Source organism: Balaenoptera ricei, chromosome 8 (assembly GCF_028023285.1).
Source record: "Balaenoptera ricei isolate mBalRic1 chromosome 8, mBalRic1.hap2, whole genome shotgun sequence".
NCBI classification, from domain to species: domain Eukaryota; kingdom Metazoa; phylum Chordata; class Mammalia; order Artiodactyla; family Balaenopteridae; genus Balaenoptera; species Balaenoptera ricei.
Genome location: NC_082646.1, coordinates 84477452 through 84497687, shown reverse-complemented (window position 1 = coordinate 84497687; position 20236 = coordinate 84477452). Strand labels below are relative to the sequence as shown.

The window sequence follows — 20236 nt, the reverse complement described above, 5'->3', positions numbered from 1 at the left end:
AATGATAATTGATCAATTCTCCTCTAAAAGAGCTTCTTAAGGCCCAGCATATCTCCCTTGTTTGCTTCTCTTTGGTGCTGAGCCCATGCCTGGCTGAATATCACTAAATTTGCAAATTAAAACAGAATAGTCCTCTGGGAATGCCTCCCATCATGCCAGCCCTTGACTTGGTCCCATCTTCTCTTCAGATTTCTGTTCCTTGTACCCAAGACATAACATATCTGATTCTGAGACATTCACTTAATGACTGTCCTACAACCTTCCTTCCAGCGTAAACTCTTAAGATTGTACACTTAATTATATATTTTCAGTTTGTCTATATTTGTTCTTATCTGCCTACCTTGGAAACCACAGTTATATATGGGTTATTCTTTGTGTATGACTTTGATGATAAGTACCCTAGGGTTATAATGTCCTAAATAGTCTATCTGCTCTAACTCAGGCATAAGAGCAGTGAAATGAGATTTTTTTCTTAAAGAAGACATATTTCACATAACATTCCAAATTTTAGGTTTTTTTAATGCAGTATATAGATAAGTTGGAAGTCTATTTGTAAACCCAGTGAGGTTATACATATATAATCTTGTGTTATATATACCTTGTGTTATGTACACTTTATATCATATATATCTATCTTAAAACTCATTAATTACAAATCCACTTAATTGAAAATTAAAAATATTCTATTTTTACAAGATCCTATAGTAATATATCTTTAAATATCTAATAGAGCTCACCATTATCTGTGTTGTATTATAGTCATTTATGTCAAGATCATGTTAAATAACAATAATGAAAATGGCATTATTCACTAGTTTGTTGTATTTTTTAGATTCCACATATAAAGGATATCAGATGGCATTTGTCTTTCTCTAACTGACGTTTCACTTAATATAACAATCTCCAAGTCCATGTTGTTGCAAATGACACAATTTCATTCCTTTTTATGGCTGACTAGTATTGCATTGCATATATATATACCACATCTTCTTTATCCATTCATTTGTTGATGGACACTTAGCTTGCTCTCATTGTGGTTTTGATTTGCATTTCCCTAATGATTAGTGGTGTTGAGTACATTTTCATGTACACGTTTGCCATTTGTATGTGATTTTTGGAAAATAAAAGTCTATTCAGATCTCTTTCCCATTTTTAATTGGATTATTTGTGGGGTATGTTTTTTTGCTATTGAATTGTACAATTCCTTATATAATTGGCTATTAATGCCTTATTGGATATATGGTGTGTAAATATTTTCTGCCATTCTGTAGGTTGGCTTTTCATTTTGTTCTTTCTTTTTCTGTGCAGAAGCTTTTCAGTTTGATGTAGTTCCACTTATTTTTTCTTCTGATGCTTGAGCTTTTGGTGCCATACCCAAAAAAAGTCATTGCCAAGACAATATCAAGGAGATTTTCCTCTACGTTTTCTTCTAGGAGTTTTACAGTTTAAGGTCTTATATTTAAGTCTTTAATCTATTTTGAGCTAATTTTTTTTTTTTTTACTTTTATTTGCATTTATTTTTTGCAGCATTTATTCCCGGGCCATAAGTTTTTGTTTCTTCAATTTCTTCTGGGATATCTTTTTCTTCTGGGCAACCTCCTCTTCTGGTTTAGGAACAATCTGTTCTTTTTCAGTAAGGATCATCTCAATGTGGCAGGGAGAGCTCATGTATGGGTTGATCCGACCATGAGCTCTGTATGTCCTGCGCCGCATCTTGGGGGCTTTGTTCACCTGGATATGTTCAATGACCAGAGAATCTACATCTAAGCCCTTAAGTTCAGCATTACTCTCTGCATTTTTGAGCATGTGCAGTAAAAATTCAGCACTCTTTTTGGGCCACCGACCCTGCATCCAGCCCCACTGTTTGGCCTGGGCACACCTACCAACTCCACCATTGTAACGACGGAATGGCACACACTGCTTCTTTAAAGTGACATCCTTCAGACACTTGGTGGCTTTTCGGATATGCATACCCTTAATGGCCTGGGCTGTTTCACGAGTGTTCTTAAAGTGAACACGAAGATTTGAACCTCTCGACTTGCATGATTTTGTGGGGTTTTCTGGGTCAAGTGAATAGCGAACCATTTTGAGAGGTCACCTCAGGCCGCTGACTGGAAAAGGAGCTAATTTTTGTGAGAGGATAATTATCTTATCTACGGTCAAGAGGTAGATTCAGACCCTGGTGATCTGACTCCAGATTCTCTACTCTTTACCACCGGAAAATTCTTACACACAAAGCTTAACATGTGCCAGAAAACACTGATTTATATAGATTACCTAATCTGATCTTCCGTGAAGCTATAAAATACCCATTTCAGAGAAGCCATTATTTGCCCAAATGCTCATAATCTTAAGTGATAGTTTGGGTTGGAACGCAAATCTAAAATTATGAGTCTACACTATAAGTTCCTTCAGAGAACTTTGCTGGTTGCCTTTGTGTATCTAAATATCTAGCAGAGTTCAATATATATTTTTAATTAATAAGTAAACAAATAAACAAACAAATGGATAAATACCTAAAAATCTTTTAGGATATCCCTTGCTATTCTCTGTTTGGGCAGGTTACAATGGCAATTAGTCTACGTATTTTGACTTTAAAAGTTTGCCCCTCACATTTCACTCTTGATTTCCTAATTTTCAGCAATGTGAGGAGATTGTGATAGGTTTCATCTTCATTGGCTTTCAATACATGGCTTAGATTTGATGCCTTTTTTTTTTTTTCTGTGCAGATTCTGAAAGGTTGAGAGGGCCTGCTGTCTCTATAGTACCAGCTTAATAATTCACAGCTATGAGAGGGACAGAACTATCTCACATAATTTTTGAGATGAAATTCTAGTTAATAGTAAAGATGGGTGAGTATAATACACATATCAAAATTTGCTGGCCAAAGTTCAGCATAAAAAAGAAAATCTCAAAAGTCAAGAATATATAATATCCTTGTTGATGGACCCCGTGATTTAAGGCAGGATTAACAAAGGAAATATCCAAAGTACTATTGTGGAAAGGCATAGCTGTCTGATGTGTACATAATATAGGTCATACAATGGTAAATTGCTTCCTGGCTACTTAGAATGACACCTTTAGAAATATATTCCTTATGATTTTAGGCTTTAGAAGACTTTTGTCCAATGTAAATATCCTAAGAGATAGTTGAGCCATTTTTAATGATTGGCAGGGTATAAGTTAATGGACCATGAAGAAGAGGGACTGATTTGGCTCAAAGCATGTTGGTCTTGAGTAAAGTAACACTCAAGTAGAGAGGGCGAACATCATGAGGATAATGAATATTTTAGTTGAGGGGCTCTAAGAAGTGGAGAAAATGGGTGAAAGGAACCAGAAAGGATGCCTAGGTCAAGCCTGGCTGATTTTCCAATTTTGTGTAAGTTAAGACCTCGTAGGAAAGAGAGTGTACTCAAGCCAAAATCTATGGTGGTTTGCATGTGAGCAAGTTGACGTCTATCTTTCCTAACATCTTGGCCTCCCAGAGTCTTCAGTTACACACAGAAAAGCAGATTCTATTTCAGTGCATTGCAAGAGCTAATACTTTAAAATAGAAATGTATTATTCCCTTTTTTCTGGGTTCATAAATGAACTCAAGACTCACATATCTTGTTATTTCCCTGACTTTCAACCCATTCCTAATCATTTATGTGGGAGCTCATTCCTACCTGAGCGCCTGTATTTCACAAACTGTGCATATAGTTCACTCACGGTTCTTTCTGTTATTTTTGCTGGGAATTTTCCTAAAGACTAACAGAGAGATTGGGGAATTTATCACGTGTGATAAACCTGTTGCCTCTTAGTCACAAGTTCAAATGCTGCCCAGCCTCTGGGGGAGGACAAATCAGCAGCAACAGATGCTGTTTTCATCCCACTCATTCCAGCTTTGACACAATGGTTCAGAATATATGCCAAATATTAACCATTAGCTCATCTCCTTTCCAAATCAATGGTAAGAACATCAGAAATCTACTCTTTATTTAGCAATCTTTTGTGTAAGGTAGATTCCCATACTCTCTATTGGAAGGAGGGGAAAAGAGAGCTAGTACTTCATGTTTTCCTTTACACTGCAATGTTTCCCCCTTAGAATTCTGTCAGGTCTACTCTACATAAACCTGTATCTTTAAGTTTATTTATTTTTTAATAGGAAAGAAACTGGCATGTAGAAACATAACTGTACTGCATTAGGTATTAAATCCAAGGTGAAAAATCAAAGGATAAAATACGTTTGTGTAAGAGAATTAGACAATTCTACAACCACAGAGGATCCAGTGTGGGATTATGCTGACCTATTCCATTTTGATCTTTCATTTCTATACTCCATACTTCCTCACCATGCTCTATGCCCCAGGAAGGGCTGCCCCAGCAGATTGACCTTTATGGACTGCTTCAGTGGACTCATTTGTCCCCCGGCTTCTGGTCGAGATCAGTCAATGGGAAGCATAGTCATGGGATTATAGAGGTGGATAACATGTTGTTGGGGTAATTATTTCCAATGAAATTCTCTCTGTCTATTTACCATGGGATGGCTACATTCCTCTCATGGTATTTTGTAATAGGTTTATGCAATAAAGATTTACTTCCTGTATCAAAGTGTATGTACTCTTGTCTCAAAACCTTGCCTTCATCTAGCTGTTTCATTGGAAAGCTATCGAATGAACTTATAAATTACTGACCCATAATGTCAGAATCCTTTCTCTGTCACTATTTATTTGTGTGGCCTTAAGAATAAAGCATGACCAGTTAACATTTCGGAGGTCTCATTTTCTTAAGTGTAGAATTTAAGAGTAGGATTGAAATTCTCAAGACCATCTAGCATTAAGATTGTATGGCTTTTGATAAATCTCTATACATTCATTTAATATGAATCCATATGCCATGCTAAAGCTATCAGAGAAGAAGGACACAAGGCTGAGTGTTATCATAGGATCCATGCAGAATCTGAGGATGGAGAATTCCTGAGAACATTTGCTTTTTTGTGTGTTATTCAGGACAAAATGGTTAGTTGAAGACATTTATTGGTGAGAGTTATATCTTGGCTAATCACAGATAATCTTCAAACATACCAGATGAAATTTATTCGACTGTATCATAATCCAATTTGATAATTACATTATGGAGCCAGTAGCAAAACATTAGATAATATCAGAAAAAGGGTGAAAAAGATAGTCCAGGTTTTTTTAGGAATTCATAGTAATCCTTCCTAAAAAATTGGCTGGTAAAGATAGATTTTGCATGGGTTACACAAATTTAATTCTATAATCAAGTCTGATACTAATTCTCTGACTAAAACAGATGTACTACTACATGCATTGAAAAGCACTCAAATTGATTTTTACTGGTTTACGTACAGATTTTTGGCAAATAGTTTTCAATTAAGAAAAACAGCATTGGTGACACCAAACCAGAATATAAGTCTTTCCTTTTTAACTGAAAGTTTAATTGTCTCTTTAAAAGATTGGGTAATAGCTGATTATGGATGTAGAGATATTTCTTGATTGTAATATACTAAGATTAAAAGCTCTATCATAGTAATATAATGCAATAATTATTCTAGTATTTGAGCCTTCTACACTATCTCTTGCTCAGTGGTTATATTACACAAGTTTGTATAAGTCAAGTTTGAAGAGAGCTCAAAACTGAATGTTCAGTGATGAATTATTTTAGAAAAAATATAGATTAACTTTTGGAAAATCTTAGCTAAATGCCTATGCAATTAATAAAGTAAGTCAATTGCAATTTGATATGTGTCAATTTGTTCTTACTTCTTCACTGGAAAGTTTCACTGGGAAACATGAATTCATTGAGAAATAAATACTTGCTGCTGTAGAGAAGTGTCTGTAAAGGCTGTTCAAGTGAGCAAATGTCCATGACTAAGAGAAAAGTCACGTATTCTTATAAATTAAATAGGCATATATTTGAAATTTCCTCAGCATAAATTTTGTGCATTTCAAACTGGACTAATTGTTTGATCATGTTTTAAAACCAAAGTATAAACCCAATCTATTTTTTGAAGGGTATATCTTACCCAAATTAGCAATACTAAGTCTAGATTTAGACATATTTTTAGACATAATACCTTCAATTTCTTCTTCCTTATTCCACCCGGTAACCTTGGTAATATTTCTTAACCTCACTAAGCTTCATTTTTGTCTTCTGTGAAACAGTCATATCAAATAGTACCTACGTGAAAGAATATTCTGAAGATTAACTGAGAAAATGCACACAAAGCAAAAAAGAGCAAAACACTTGACACATAACAGATACTAAAATATTGGCTGTTGTTGCTGTTTTTGTTAATTTGGTCCTAGTAATATAAGTAGATTTTTAGAAATCGAAAATGGTTCCATATCCTTACTAGTCTAGAAACCCAAGATTATTGAAAATTCTGAGTGTATCAACTCACATATTTGATATTGAATAGAGTGTGGTTTTCTTGCTGGCCAGGAAAAATATAACATATTCTGTAATATATCTTAGCGGAAAATTAGTTCCAAGGGAAAGATCTGTCTTGTACACATAAGGAAGGTCTGGCCAGCTTTGGGCTTTGTGTAAAATGTGTTCATATATCTTTAGCTAGGACAAAAGACTACACAAAATTTTAATAGCAAACTGCAAGGTCATGGAAACTTTAGGACTTGCACATAAATATGCAAAATGTTGTCAAATAACAAAGTATTTGGTGAGTTCAGTTTCTTGAAAATAAAACAGAAAAATGTAAATATCTTTATACTTTGCAGATGCAGGTAGGTAGAAGAATAACTAGATGATGAGATTCACATGGGCTTTTCTTGTGAACAAAAAAAGAAGGGAATAAACATTTAGTTGATTGCCTGTGCTGAGATCTAAGATGGGAAAGTTAATGTTATCTCATTTAAACGTGTAAACAACCATGTGAGGTAGGTACTATTACCACTAAGAACAAGGATATTTCTAAAAATAGAAAGATGAAATAACTTGCCCTTGGCGCACAGTTTGGGAATGACATAGCTGGGATTAACTTGAGTTTATTTTACTTCATAAACTCTTTCCATTAAAAAAAAAGAAAAGAAAAGAAAATACCCTACATCCAGGGTCCATGCAGCCCAATCTCCCTGAGAAAAACCTTGATAAATGCCAATTTGGTCTTCCAAAATTTCGTTTGGAAACATGGTGAAACTATATATATTCATACCCATATATACTTATACGCACAAACACACATGTACACATAAACTATATACATATATATGTATATTACACACACACACACATATACACACGTATCAGTAAATGTTGTTCAATTGGCAAATTCATATGACTAGAAGAAAAGTTTATTTTCAAAACTCCCTTTGGGCATCCGTTTTATCAATCTGGCTCAGAGACATGGTGATTGGAAAAAGGTAAACTTTAGAGAACAACCTCTGAGAAGGAAAACCAGTGGCCATGAGTGGCCCTGAGGTGATCCAGGTGCCAGCCCTATAAAGAGAGTTCCCTGAGGATATGACTGTCTACTCCATCAGGAGGCTTCTGGCTACCAAGTGACAGAAAATCCAAATCAAATTGGCTCAAAAAATTAGAACGGTTTTGACTAAACTAACGGAAAGTTGAAAAGTAGATCTGATGTTACAAGAGACTAAATCAAGAGGTTCTGGCTCTGGCTCTACTGTCTGTGAATTCCTTGGCTCCGCTCTCCTCAGTGTGTTGACTTCATCCTCAGGAGGGAGAGATGCCTTTGCAGTTCACATCCACTCCTCACAATAAGCAGAAGAATGGCTCTCTCTTCTTGTGTCCTTAAGAATGTTCCCACAAAATCTCTCCGCAAAATCTAGGTTCTGGTTGATGCCAGCTGGGGCATTTTCTGAACCAGGAGAAGGGATCGTTACATTCATAAATTAAATGGGACCACCCCTAGAACAAAATCAGGGTTCTTTTAGTAAGACAGAAGGGATTAGACGATCAACATTTTTCCATTGTACCAACCAGTCTGGCACTCACAACACTGCATATATTCCAGAATGATTTGAAAAGAGACCTTAAACTCAGTGAATTTAGGTGGACTTTCTGATCCAGGTCAGTATGTAAAATTAGCATTAGAATACATGAAAAGGAAAAGTGATTTATGGGTGGAGAAAATAGAAAAATACCTCTTCATTTAAAAAAAAGTTTTAAAGCATTACCTTTCAATTTAGAAATTACTGACCAATTGTTTACATTTAACTGCTTTAGTAAATGATTAGCTTTATTATTATTAAATGTATGAGAAATCATAAAATTCTACCCAGTTTTGAAAGGAGAGCTCACTTTTTGAAACTTAAGTACCTTCTAGGGGCAGCTTGCCTAAATTTTAGGGGCAGAATTTTGAAAATAAACAAAACATATGAAGGGAAAATTTATAAACTCAGAAGTGAACTCTTTATCACAGAATAATAACCTAGCAAGTAAAATTTACAATTCTGAAATGCTCCCCAAATTTAGAATTTGTTGGAAATTATTTTTCTAAAACATGATGATCCACTAAATCATATTTGTTGCTTATCTTTAATTCTGGATTTTTAAAATTCTAATTTCATCATAGGTTTTTTTTTTTTTTTAAATTTTAGAAAATCCTAAATATCCAGAAAAGTTAAATGAAAAAATTATAATCATCTATTATCTTACCATCTCAGCAATAAGCATTGGTAATATTTTAGTGTACTTTTAATCTACTTTAAAATATATTTTTCTTTACAAAGAAGTTTCCATCATACTTTACATTTGTTTATATTTGTTTTGTTAACTTAAAAAATTACATTTTGATCATTTTCTCAAACAAAAAAAATTTGAAAATTATTTTAATTGTTTCAGTTTTCCAATTTGTCTCTTTTTTAGAGCTATTGTTAGATTCTCAACATCACAGAACTTGCTCTGAATTGGTAAAACCACTCTCAAGCAATTTCTAAGGGTCACATGATATTGCCACTTATAATATAATATGATAATAATATGACACTGTAGGGCAGATCTACTTTTCTATTTAAACTTTTTTTTTTGGTAATCTAATTGTCAGATTTCTTCCATCTTAGCAAGAGCTCTTTCTTCTCAGAAATATTAATTTCTACTCACAACTCCCCTGAAATATGGAAACAATTAAATGATGGGCAATAATTTTTAGGTTCATGATATCTTTGAAATATTTTATAATTTGGTAATCAGAAAATAGTTCATGGACCAAATTTGATACTATGAAGTTACTTTCAAATAAGGACCTAAAGATATTTTTATAATTGTATTCTGTCTAGTTTTTATTAGATAATTATTTGTTACATCACACTCACTGAGACGTCCAAAATGGAGTAGCCATTATCAAGACAATTTATGAGTTACATTGACTTTCCCTACCTCACACTAATACTTTGCTCCATCCTGTGCTCAGCCTCTGCTTTTTGTAAGTAAACAATTAGGAATATTTCTGGACTCTCCATAGCTTTTCATCTATTATAGGAAATAAATGTTAGAGCTTCTAATGGAAATATTTAGCTCTGTCTTGATTCTCAGACTGATTCTAGCCATGAGTCATGAAAAGTGCTTTCAAATATAGTAAAATAAAATGCTGTAATATTTTATCCATATATTCTATGACACATCCCATTCCACCTCACATTGTTGATATTTTCCTTAAATTTCATCTTCTTGCTTGACTGTAAACCACTCTAGCACAGTGGTCAGGTCTTCATGACTATCCCTGACAGTGTTCTGCAGTCAATAGAATTTTCATTAAATTAATAGAAATCAAGGACAGGAGAAGAAAATTCATAGTCACAGAAATATAAATATAATTGTGCTTCTATATCTCTTCCTTTAAGAGTCATTAGCAGATCTACTCCATCGAAAAGCTCAACATTTTGCTTTCCTGATTTATTTTTAGTATCCCTTCAGCATTATTTTAATTGAAAACATAAACTTCACCAACTTCTGAACAACAATTGATGACAATTATAATAAGGCTATTAAATATAGAATTATCAAAATATAATATATAGGACTTCAACTTCTAGCAATAATGGAGTAATTGAGACTGGATTTAGTTTTGAAAACAAAAACAAAACAGAGAAAATCAATGAAAAAAGAGCAGGTTCTTTGAAACAGATAAATTTTTAGCCATAGTGGTGAAAAAATAAGAAAATATAAATAAACAAACAAATAATTTACTAATACCAGGAATGAAAGAGAGCTTTACAACAGATCCTACAGTTGTTAAAAGTATAATGTTAGGAATTATAATGAGCAACTTTCTGTAAATATATACGAAATAGACATATTTTTTGAAAGATACAAACTATCAAATCTCATTAAAGAAGAAAGAGAATCAAAATAACTCTATACATATTAAATAATGAATTTATAGTTAAAAACTTTCATATCAAGAAACCTCCAGGTGCAGATGGTTTCATTGGTGACTTCTCCCAAAATTTTAAGAAAGAAATAAATCTAATTCTATACAAATTGTTCCAGAAAATAGAAGATAAATTTTCCACTTAACTTATAAAGCCAGCATTTCCCTGATACATAAACTACACAAAGACATTACAGGAGAGTAAATCTACAGAACGATATCTGTCATGAACACAGACACAGAAATACTTAACAAATTGAATCAAGCAATACAACACTATATTGACAAAATAAAGGAGAAAAACTATACGGTAATTTCAAAAAATGCAGAAAAACCATTTGATAAAATGCAACACCCATTCATAATAACCATAATAAAAAACACCTCAAACTAGGAATAGGGAATATTCTCAAATTGGTAAAAGTCATCTAAGAAAAATCTATACCTAATGCCATAAAGGGATAAGTGGAATAATTTTCTATAAGGTCACAAATATGGCAAAATTAAAACAACAACAACAACCAAAGCTTGTTTTGGAGGTCCTAACCAATGCAATAAATCAAGAAATAGAGATATACAGATTAGAAACAAGGAATAAACTTATTTTTATTTGCAGAGGTGATGATCACCTACCTAGAATAAAGTAAGGAAACTACTAAAATGCTTCTAGAACTAATAAGTGGGTTTAACAAGGTTATAAGATAAAAGGTTATAATGGGGATAAATCTTTGCAAAGCAAATATTTGACAAAGGTACTATATCCAAAATATGTAAAGAATTCTCAAAATTCAGTGATAAGAAAATAAACACCCAATTTAAAAAATGGGCAAAAGATTCTAACAGACATTTCACCAAAGAGGATGTGCAAATGATAATTGATGAAAAAAAGCTTAACATTGTTAATCATTACAAAAATTCAAATGAAAACATGAGATATCACTACACACTCACTAGAATGACTAAAATTTTTAAAAATTAGAAAACCTGACAAAACCAAGCACTGACAAAGATTTGGAGCAGCTGAAACTTTCACATATTGCTGGTGGCCTACAAAGTGTTAGAGTCACTTTGGGAAAAACAATATAACAGTTTCTTTCCTATACAATTAAACACATATCTACTACATGACCTAGCAATTCCACTCTTGGGCATTTACCCAGGGGAAGTGAAAATATTTGTCCACATGAAGATATGCACTCAAATGTTTGTAGAAGCTCATTTATAACTGCCAAAACAACCTAAATATCCTTCAACTGGTGATAGGGTAAACAAATTGTGATATATACACACAATGGAGTACTACTCAGCATTAAAAATTTCTTAACAACCAAAACACAAAACAAAATGTAAAAATCTCAAAATGGTCATGCTAAGTGAAGCCAGATATAAAAGGTTACATATTGTATGACTGCATCTATAATATCGTTTTAGAAAAGCCAAACCACTAAGGACAGAAAGCAGATCAGGGGTAGCTAGGAGTTGGGTCTAGGATAATAATTGACTGCAGGGGTACAGTGAGGGAACTCTTTGGAGTTATAGAAGTATTCTATATCTTGACTATGGTTGTATGTCTGTAAATATTTGTTCAAACTTATTGTTTTATATACATGAAATTAGTGAACATTATTGTTTATAAATCATACTTCTATGAAGTTATCTTAAAAATATCAAGGAGAATGAAAAAGAAAATACTATTAACCACTTTGCCTTATGTTGATTGAACAAAACGACTGAATATAAAATTTATCTCTAAGCTTCCTAGCAGTTAAGGTAAAAAGAAAAGCAAAATATGTTGTTATTACCTAATGTCCATTATGAAACTGTATCTTACTCATCATAGGTTATGAAAGGAAGGTATCACATGAGTTTTTAAAAACTTTCCTGGTGATTGTACATTTTACATTAATATTCTTCATATGTCACATATCAACCCCTGATAAAGGCAAAGATATATCATTAACATATCACCCACTTCCCCCAATCATTAGAGAACTTTAAATTATCTAAGCTTTAAATTACTCCCAGAACTAAAATTTTGTCTCAGAATACATATAGGGATCAACAGGAAATTATTCCTCAGAGTCTACCCTGGGTAAATATGTAATATGGTTATTTGGGTATTACGCCATCTCCAATGAAGTGGAGATGTTTTCTACTACCAGAGGTAGTAGAAATATTTTCTACTACCAGAGGCAGCTCTGGAGTTTTCAGCCTCAACTTGCTTCCTTTATTTATCTTGTGAATGGCAGAGACTTAGAAAAACCCCAACATGCACTTTCACACTCTCACCTGTAGTCTATTAAAAGGGGTTATTTCTAAGATCAATCACATCTAAGTTAGGTCTGCCTGGGTAAGAGTTTTGAGCTTGGTCAGAGTCACTGAATAAGTCTCATAAAAAATTACTGTCACATTTCCAAGACAAAAGAGAAAAGTTTGTGCTACATTTGGAAAATTGCTTTCACCTATGACCCAGATCTCATTAGTAGAGCTACATAAGCATCTTCTAAAAGCCATTTCTCCTGTCTTAGTCCAACCAGTCAGAATCTTTGTGGGAAAGAAAAAGTAGGACCCAAATCTGACCCCGACTTGCTTTTTCAAATTCCACTAGTTGGTTTTTACTTTAATCTCCATTTCCTATCACTTTATGTAAATAAAATTCACAAAACAAACACTTTGCACTCTTGGGAAGAAATGTCATCTGTATTCTTTCTTGCACTTCTTGTTGTTTTTGACTTTTGTTCTCAGTCAGCATTCCTGGAAAGTCACAGATTGATATACAGATAGGAACTGTTGAATTATTGATTCCTGCATTTGAGAAATATGTATTGACATTCTATGCTCTATATTCAAAAATAAATAAGACCCAGTTCTGACCTCTAAGAACCTTTTATTATAGTAAGGAAGATAGACATGGAAATAAATAATTTTGAGACAATGTTACACTATTCTAATAGATACTTCTCATATCAGAATGTTAATAAACAAAAAGCTATTGGAATACAACAGCTAATCCACAACTGCCTGAGGGAGCTGAAGGTTTCAAAAGCATGTAACACCAGAGGTCTTAGAGCCCGAGGTGGTAGGGATGGCTCACCAAACAGAAGAAACAACTTGTGTGCAAATAACTAATTAGAAAAGTATCTAGTGTGTTTGGGTAATAATGAAAACTTATGTGGCTAGAGCTCAGGGTAATACAGTCATTCATTTATTGAACTAATATTTATTGAGCAACTACTGTGTCTCAGGCATAATTCTAGTCACTGAAGGTACGATAGTGAACAAAACAGGAAAAAAATGGCCTGTTCCTTTGGAGCCTATATTCTAACTAGAGGAGAAAAATAATTCTTAAAAATGCAGAATACATCAGATGGTGAAAAGCTCTATGGAGAACATTTTAGAAAGGAAGGAGGATAACTCAAGGATGACTCAAAAAGTTGGGCCTAAGCAATTGGAAAGATGGAATTACCATTCTCTAAGTTGGGAGTACTTTAGGAGAAACCAGTTTGGAATAGAGGATGATCAAGAGTTTTGCTTTGGACTATAGAGGTTTTCAATATCTACTAGAGACCCAAGTTAAGATCCTGAGCAAACAGTTGGATGTAAGATACTAGAATTCAGAGAGAGTTCTTGGCTTGAGAAATTAATTTGTAGGGGTTTCAGCCTTTCCATGGCATTTTAAATCATAAGGGTTGATGAGATGATTCTGTGATATGAAAGAGTGGCAGTGAATGAATCTAGAGAATAAGGTAAAAAGTAGATATGAAGAGTCATTGTACCAAGCCTTGAAGTTTGACCATAATCCCATCAAAAGTGTGAAATCAACTAGAGCTTTAAAGAAAGAGTGATGTGACATGGTGGACTTCATTTTTCAAAGAAAGCTGTTGGTAGTGGGCCTCAGAGGGGAAAAATTTGGATGGAAGGAAGATAATTATATCTATCACAATGGTCCAGATGAAAGACAGGCAGGGTGAGTAGAGATGGAGAAGAATTGTTGGGTTCGGGTGTTTGTTCTAAGGTAAAATCACAGGCTTTGGTGACTGACTGGATGTGCAGAGGATGTTGTAGAGAAGGAATTTGCAAATTATTTAGCGTTCCATGGAGATAACCATTATTATTAATAATTATTAATTTTATGTGTCAACTTGACTGGGCTAAGGGATGACCAGATAGCTGGAAAAATATTATTTCTGGATGTGTTTGTGAGGGTGTCTCTGGAAGAGATTAGCATTTGAATCAGTAGACTAAGCAAAGAAGATCACCCTCACCAATGTGGGTGAACATCATCGAATCCAATTTGTTGACAGCCTGAATAGAACAGAGATGCAGAGGAAGGGGGAGAATTCACTCTGCTTGAGCTGGAACATTCATTTTCTCCTGTCCTGGGACATTGGAGCTCCTGATTCTTGAGCTTTTAGTCTCAGACCAGGACTTACACCATCAGTCACCCAATTCTTAGCCTTTGGACACGGACTAAATTACACCACCAGCTTTTCTTGGTTTCTCCAGCTTGAAGAGGGCAGACTGTGGGACTTCCAAACCTGCAGTTCTATTCAGAACTCTCTCTATTCTATGGGGTTCTATTTCTCTGGAGAACCCTGACTAATACTGACAGTAACTGGAGAGAAAGTAGGAGGCTAAAATAATGAGACTTTGACCTCCAAAGCCCTAAAGAAATGTTTTATTTTTATCTATTTACTAGCTTGGTAAATATTATATTGTTTGAGAAAAATCTCCTTTAGAAAAATGTTTGAAAACCACTTGCATAGATGATAATTTTAACAAGTTCTAGTTTTGGAACTCTGCATAAGGTGACAACATTGACTAGGAGCATACTTGGAGATAGATGTCAGGGCAGTTAACCTTCATTTTGCACATTATGAGATCCAATAGGATATTATTGTAGAGCTATGTGAGATGAAGAATAACAATGATAGCCTAATACAATATGGTCCAAATTGTTCTTCAAGAAGCTCTCATGCATTTTTGGTGGGGATGAGAATAATAAAAACAAGTAATGGAGGATGGTTATATAAAATTCAATGGAGAAAATGTTTTTTGTGTGTCTCTCCTCTTTTAATCATTAACACATTGACCCCAAACCAACCAAAGTAATTTAAACACATTTCTGCCCAAATTAGTCTCATTTACAGAAATCAACAAGTTAACTACTATGCAAATAGGAAAGTGGGGATAGAAAAAGTGAAAGCAAAGAGATGGAAGAAAAAATTCTAAGTTAAACAATATATGTGTTTCATAATACCAAAGTATGAAAACACAGCCTTAGAGTATTTTGCAAGGGGTCGGGATTATTCAGAAGATACTCTCAGAAGAAAGAAATGATGTTGCTTGCTCTCCCAAAGAAGATGCAGAGTGGATTTGGGAAGGAAAGGGTGGAGTGATGAATAGGCCAAGGAATGGTGCAGACATTTCTAGTGATATTTCTAAACTTAGCCCTTGCCAAGAATGCCTCTTCAGAGAAACCATTTGGAAATTCGGATTTCAATAGATTTTAATCTTTAGGCATATTCATTTATTTTGTACAACATTATTTAAGACAAAATAAAATCTGAGTCATACTGTACCATCCAGTAGTCATAGCATGATGGCCATAGTGGTGGCTTTCAACTATGGCTGCATATTAGAATCACCTGGGGAGGTAAAAAAAATCATGCTGCAGCTCCACTCCAGAGCTTTGAGGTGGGCAAAGCTCCCCAGGTGCTTCTAACCTGTAACCAGGTTTGAAAACAACTGTCCATGAAAGCAGGTCCTCAAGTGACTTAGCAGAGTGTGCTGGGTATTTGGCTGCTTGGGTTGCAGCTTGTTCTCTATTACTTCTGATGTTAATGACGGCAAGGTGAAGGATTCACCCAATTTTATCATGGGGTTGGGGAGTAGGGTAATGCACAGAAGGACAATCAAACCAACCTTCAAAATCTTCAGTGAGTCCCCTTCATGATTACAAACCTGAAAATCCAACCCCTTTATGAACCATTCAGGTCAATGAATATGTTGGCTTTTACGTGCACAGATGTGGCATGAAGCAGGCAGAGAGAACAGATTCAGACAGAAGGGATGTCTCATAGCCTTCTGAGACCTGAATTTTCATCTCCAATGTTGGAGGTAATTTCCATCAGTTGGCCAACTTCCTACTGATCTAGATGACAGCTGATGCCTGCTAACTTATCATGCGGAGGTTTGTTCTTTGGTATTTGGCATTTGTGGAATGGATGTGATCAAAACAAAGACAATGCAGCTAAAAAGAATTATGTCATCAGTGGTATGTTTCTTTTGGGATTTTTCTTTTTTTTTTGCAACAGGAAGAACAATATCATCTTCCTCCTCTTTCAATATGACCTGGCACCCATAACCTCTATGATTTCACGTCCTACCACTCTCCCCCTCACACTTCAGACATACTGGCCTCTTTGCAGTTTCTCAGACATACCCAGCATGATTAGACCTCTAGGCCTTTACCCATGTCTCCATTTAGAACTACTCCCTCTTGACGCCTTTATACTCAAGATTTGTTCCCTCCCCTTCTGTTGGGTGTCTGCTCAAAAGTCACCTTATTGGAGACAATTTCCCAGACCATCCTGTATAAAATAGGAATTCTCCAGTCCTCACCATTCCTTTTCCCCATTACAGCGCTTTATATTTCTCCCTAACTCTTATTATCATCTGAGATGACAAATATTTGTTTTTCCCCTAATTCCTTGCACTGGAATATCAGGGCAAGGGCTTTGTGTATTTTCTTTACTGTTTAATTCCCAGTGCTGGCACACAGTACACATTCAATAAATATTTGTTACATGAATGAAGGAATGAATTGATGTATCTTTCAAACTGTTTGGAAATAATAACCTGTGACTGTAGCAGATTGTATTTTCTAAAAATGGCCACAAGAGTATCTCCCATCCCACATATAGTCACAATAAGGCTTAGACACTCCTCCCATCAAGAGCTAGGGTCTGTGTTCCCTCCCTTGAATCTGTTAGCAGAAATGACACCATGTGACCTCCGGAGTTGGTTCATGAAAAGCAATACAGTTTCCACCAGGTTCTCTTGAGATGCTTACATTTAGAACACAGTCACCACGTGGTAAGGAAGTCCAATCAGCCCAGGAGAGACCCATGTGGAGAGGAACTGAAGCTGATGTCCCACAATCTTGGGAGGGTCTTCAGACTACAGTCAGCACAAATTTACCAGCCATGCGAGTGAACCATTATGAAAGTAGATCCTCCAGCTTCAGTCAAGCCACCCCAGGTTATGCTTCTTGGAACAGGGAAGAGCTGTCCCTGCCAAGCACTGGCAAAGTTTCAGGTTTACAAACTATTTATCATTATTTTAAGCTCCTATGTTTTGTGGTAGTTTTTTATATAGCAAATGTCACTGATACAAAATTTAATTGTTAATGAGCAAACCGATATAAAAATAAACATGACACTAGAAAACATCACTGCTATACACACGAAAACACACATATATATCATGGTATATATTCAGCAATCTAGCTTCAGTGTTATATATATACTTATATAGCCAGTGCTTTACATTCACATTCTATTTCTATAGTCCTATTAACAAAATATAAATGCAGAGTTGTATGTATTTCTTATACAGTGATAACACATACATTAAAAAGCTTATATACAAAATGGTACAGCCACTATGGAAAACAGTATGGCAGTTTCTCAAAAAATTAAAAATAGAATTACTGTTTGACCCAGCAACTCCATTTCTGCATAAATACCCAAAAGAATTGAAAGAAGGGGCATGAATAGATATTTGTACATTCATACTCCCCATAATCAAAAGGTCAAAGAAACCCAACTGTCCATTGACACATAAATGGACAAAATGTGGTAGAATATTATTCAGCTTTAAAAAGGAAGGAAATTCTGACATATGCTACAACATGGGCGAACCCAGTGTCATGAGATAGTCACAAAAGGAGAATACTGTATTTTTCTACCCATATGAGGTACTGAGAGTGGTCACAGAGACAGAAAGTAGCATGGTTGACTCCAGGGACTGAGAGCAGAAGGGATGGGGAGTTATTGTTTAATTGATAGAGTGTTTCAGTTTTGCAAGAGGAAAAAGTTCTGGGGATGGATGATAGTGATGGTCGCATGACAATGTCAATGTGCTTAATGACACTGAACTTAAAATAATTAAAATGGTAAATTTTATGTTACGTATATACCACACAGTTGAAAAATATTATATGCATACCCAATGTATTTGTAGTGTTCTGCACGCTTCCTGTGTAGTAAATGTTTATACATATATCTCTAGTATAATGAACATGGTCACATGGTCACACATATCTTCAGTATCATAAATACCACACACTTCTAATGTTGAATATAAATTTACGTGGAAAAGATCTTGCAAGGTTAACATGTAGGACTTACAATGTTTTATGCATATACCTGTATACCTGGTGGTATATTCACACCTATATTGTAATATATATTATATAATCTATTTTCATTGTATATATATATATATATATATACATATATATAAAACATTGCATATTATTATATATCGAATATATACATAATATATAAAAATCGCATGTAACATATATATACAAACTATTTGCATACTTCTATACAGAGTTTTTATGTACACAAAATATATATAAAAACACCCCCAGGATCAGCAAAGTCCTTCTTCAAAAGTGGACACATGCACACACAGACTTGCGTGCGCCCACATGCATCTCAACTGTGACATACATAAAATACAGTTTTGTACCCACAGAGCTACATTTCCAGAGTTTTATAGACACATGCATCTCCAATGTTGTACACACATACTTACATACTTCTTCAATGCTGGATATGCACATAGGAATCTTCAGAGTTGTTCACACATATATAAACATATATGCATGTAAATAGTCATGTACACATATATCTCTACACGGCCTTACATTTTCAGAAATTCACATGCATATACATCTCTCACATTATTTGCACACTCACACTAATGTCTAGCATTATATAGGTACACAGACATCTTCAGGGTTTCACACACACACACACACACACACACACACACACACAGATGACTAATCTCATATACACACAGAGAAGCTGGGTCATGAGACCCTTTCGTCTTGTGATTTGTGGTATCGGCCTCATTGTTTATAATCTTAATTTGAGTATTATTAATTTTTTGTCCTGTGGTAAAGAGTTTTAATTTAATCAAAACCTTGGAGACTAAATAATTAAACCTGTCACACCATCCACAGTTTTACTGTTAATTAGTTATGGTGAGGTGCCACTGTCATAGGAGACAGGGTCCCTAAATTTAGCAGTGGAACATTACATTGATCACACACAGAAACAGCCTCGACTCTGGGGACCAGCTGCACGTCAGCGAGTGCGCTGTGGTAGAGTCCACTCTTCACCTATGAAAGGGGGATGCTCCCGGAATTGTCAGCAACGATCTGCTTGCTTATTCTCTGGCTGCACATAGCAACCAAAAAACCTGCCATCCTTAACCCCTTGAGGGCCCCATAATAGCAAGTTGGAGGAGGGCGATTCTCTTGCTCAGCTCTGGGCCGCTTGCCTGCCTGCCTGGCTGAACCAGAGCTCGTCTCCCCCAGAGAGACAGCTGCTTCTCTATCCAGAGCCACGGGCTCTCTCCCAACCCTTTCCTTACAGGTTGGAAACAGGAAACCAACCAAGCATGTTTCCTTCTCAGTGTGCAAGGTCAGGTGCCTCTTTCTGCTCTCCTTCTTTGAATAAAGAATAAGTAAAACACATAGCACAAGGTTTTCTAGCGTCCCAGCTGCCACAGTCCTATAGATGCATATTCTGGGCCTGAAGACAGATCTGCTAAATAGCAATATTAATTAGCAGAGCCACA

General features: G+C 35.1%; 1 protein-coding gene across 1 annotated transcript; it reads right to left on the bottom strand.

Annotated features, from left to right (window-relative positions):
• Positions 1-1492: 1492 nt before the first annotated feature.
• LOC132369912 (large ribosomal subunit protein uL22-like) lies at positions 1493-2107 on the bottom strand. The gene has a single exon (XM_059929624.1). It carries the CDS (start codon positions 2083-2085, stop codon positions 1531-1533), a length of 555 nt encoding a protein of 184 aa, XP_059785607.1. The 5' UTR covers positions 2086-2107; the 3' UTR covers positions 1493-1530.
• Positions 2108-20236: the final 18129 nt, after the last annotated feature.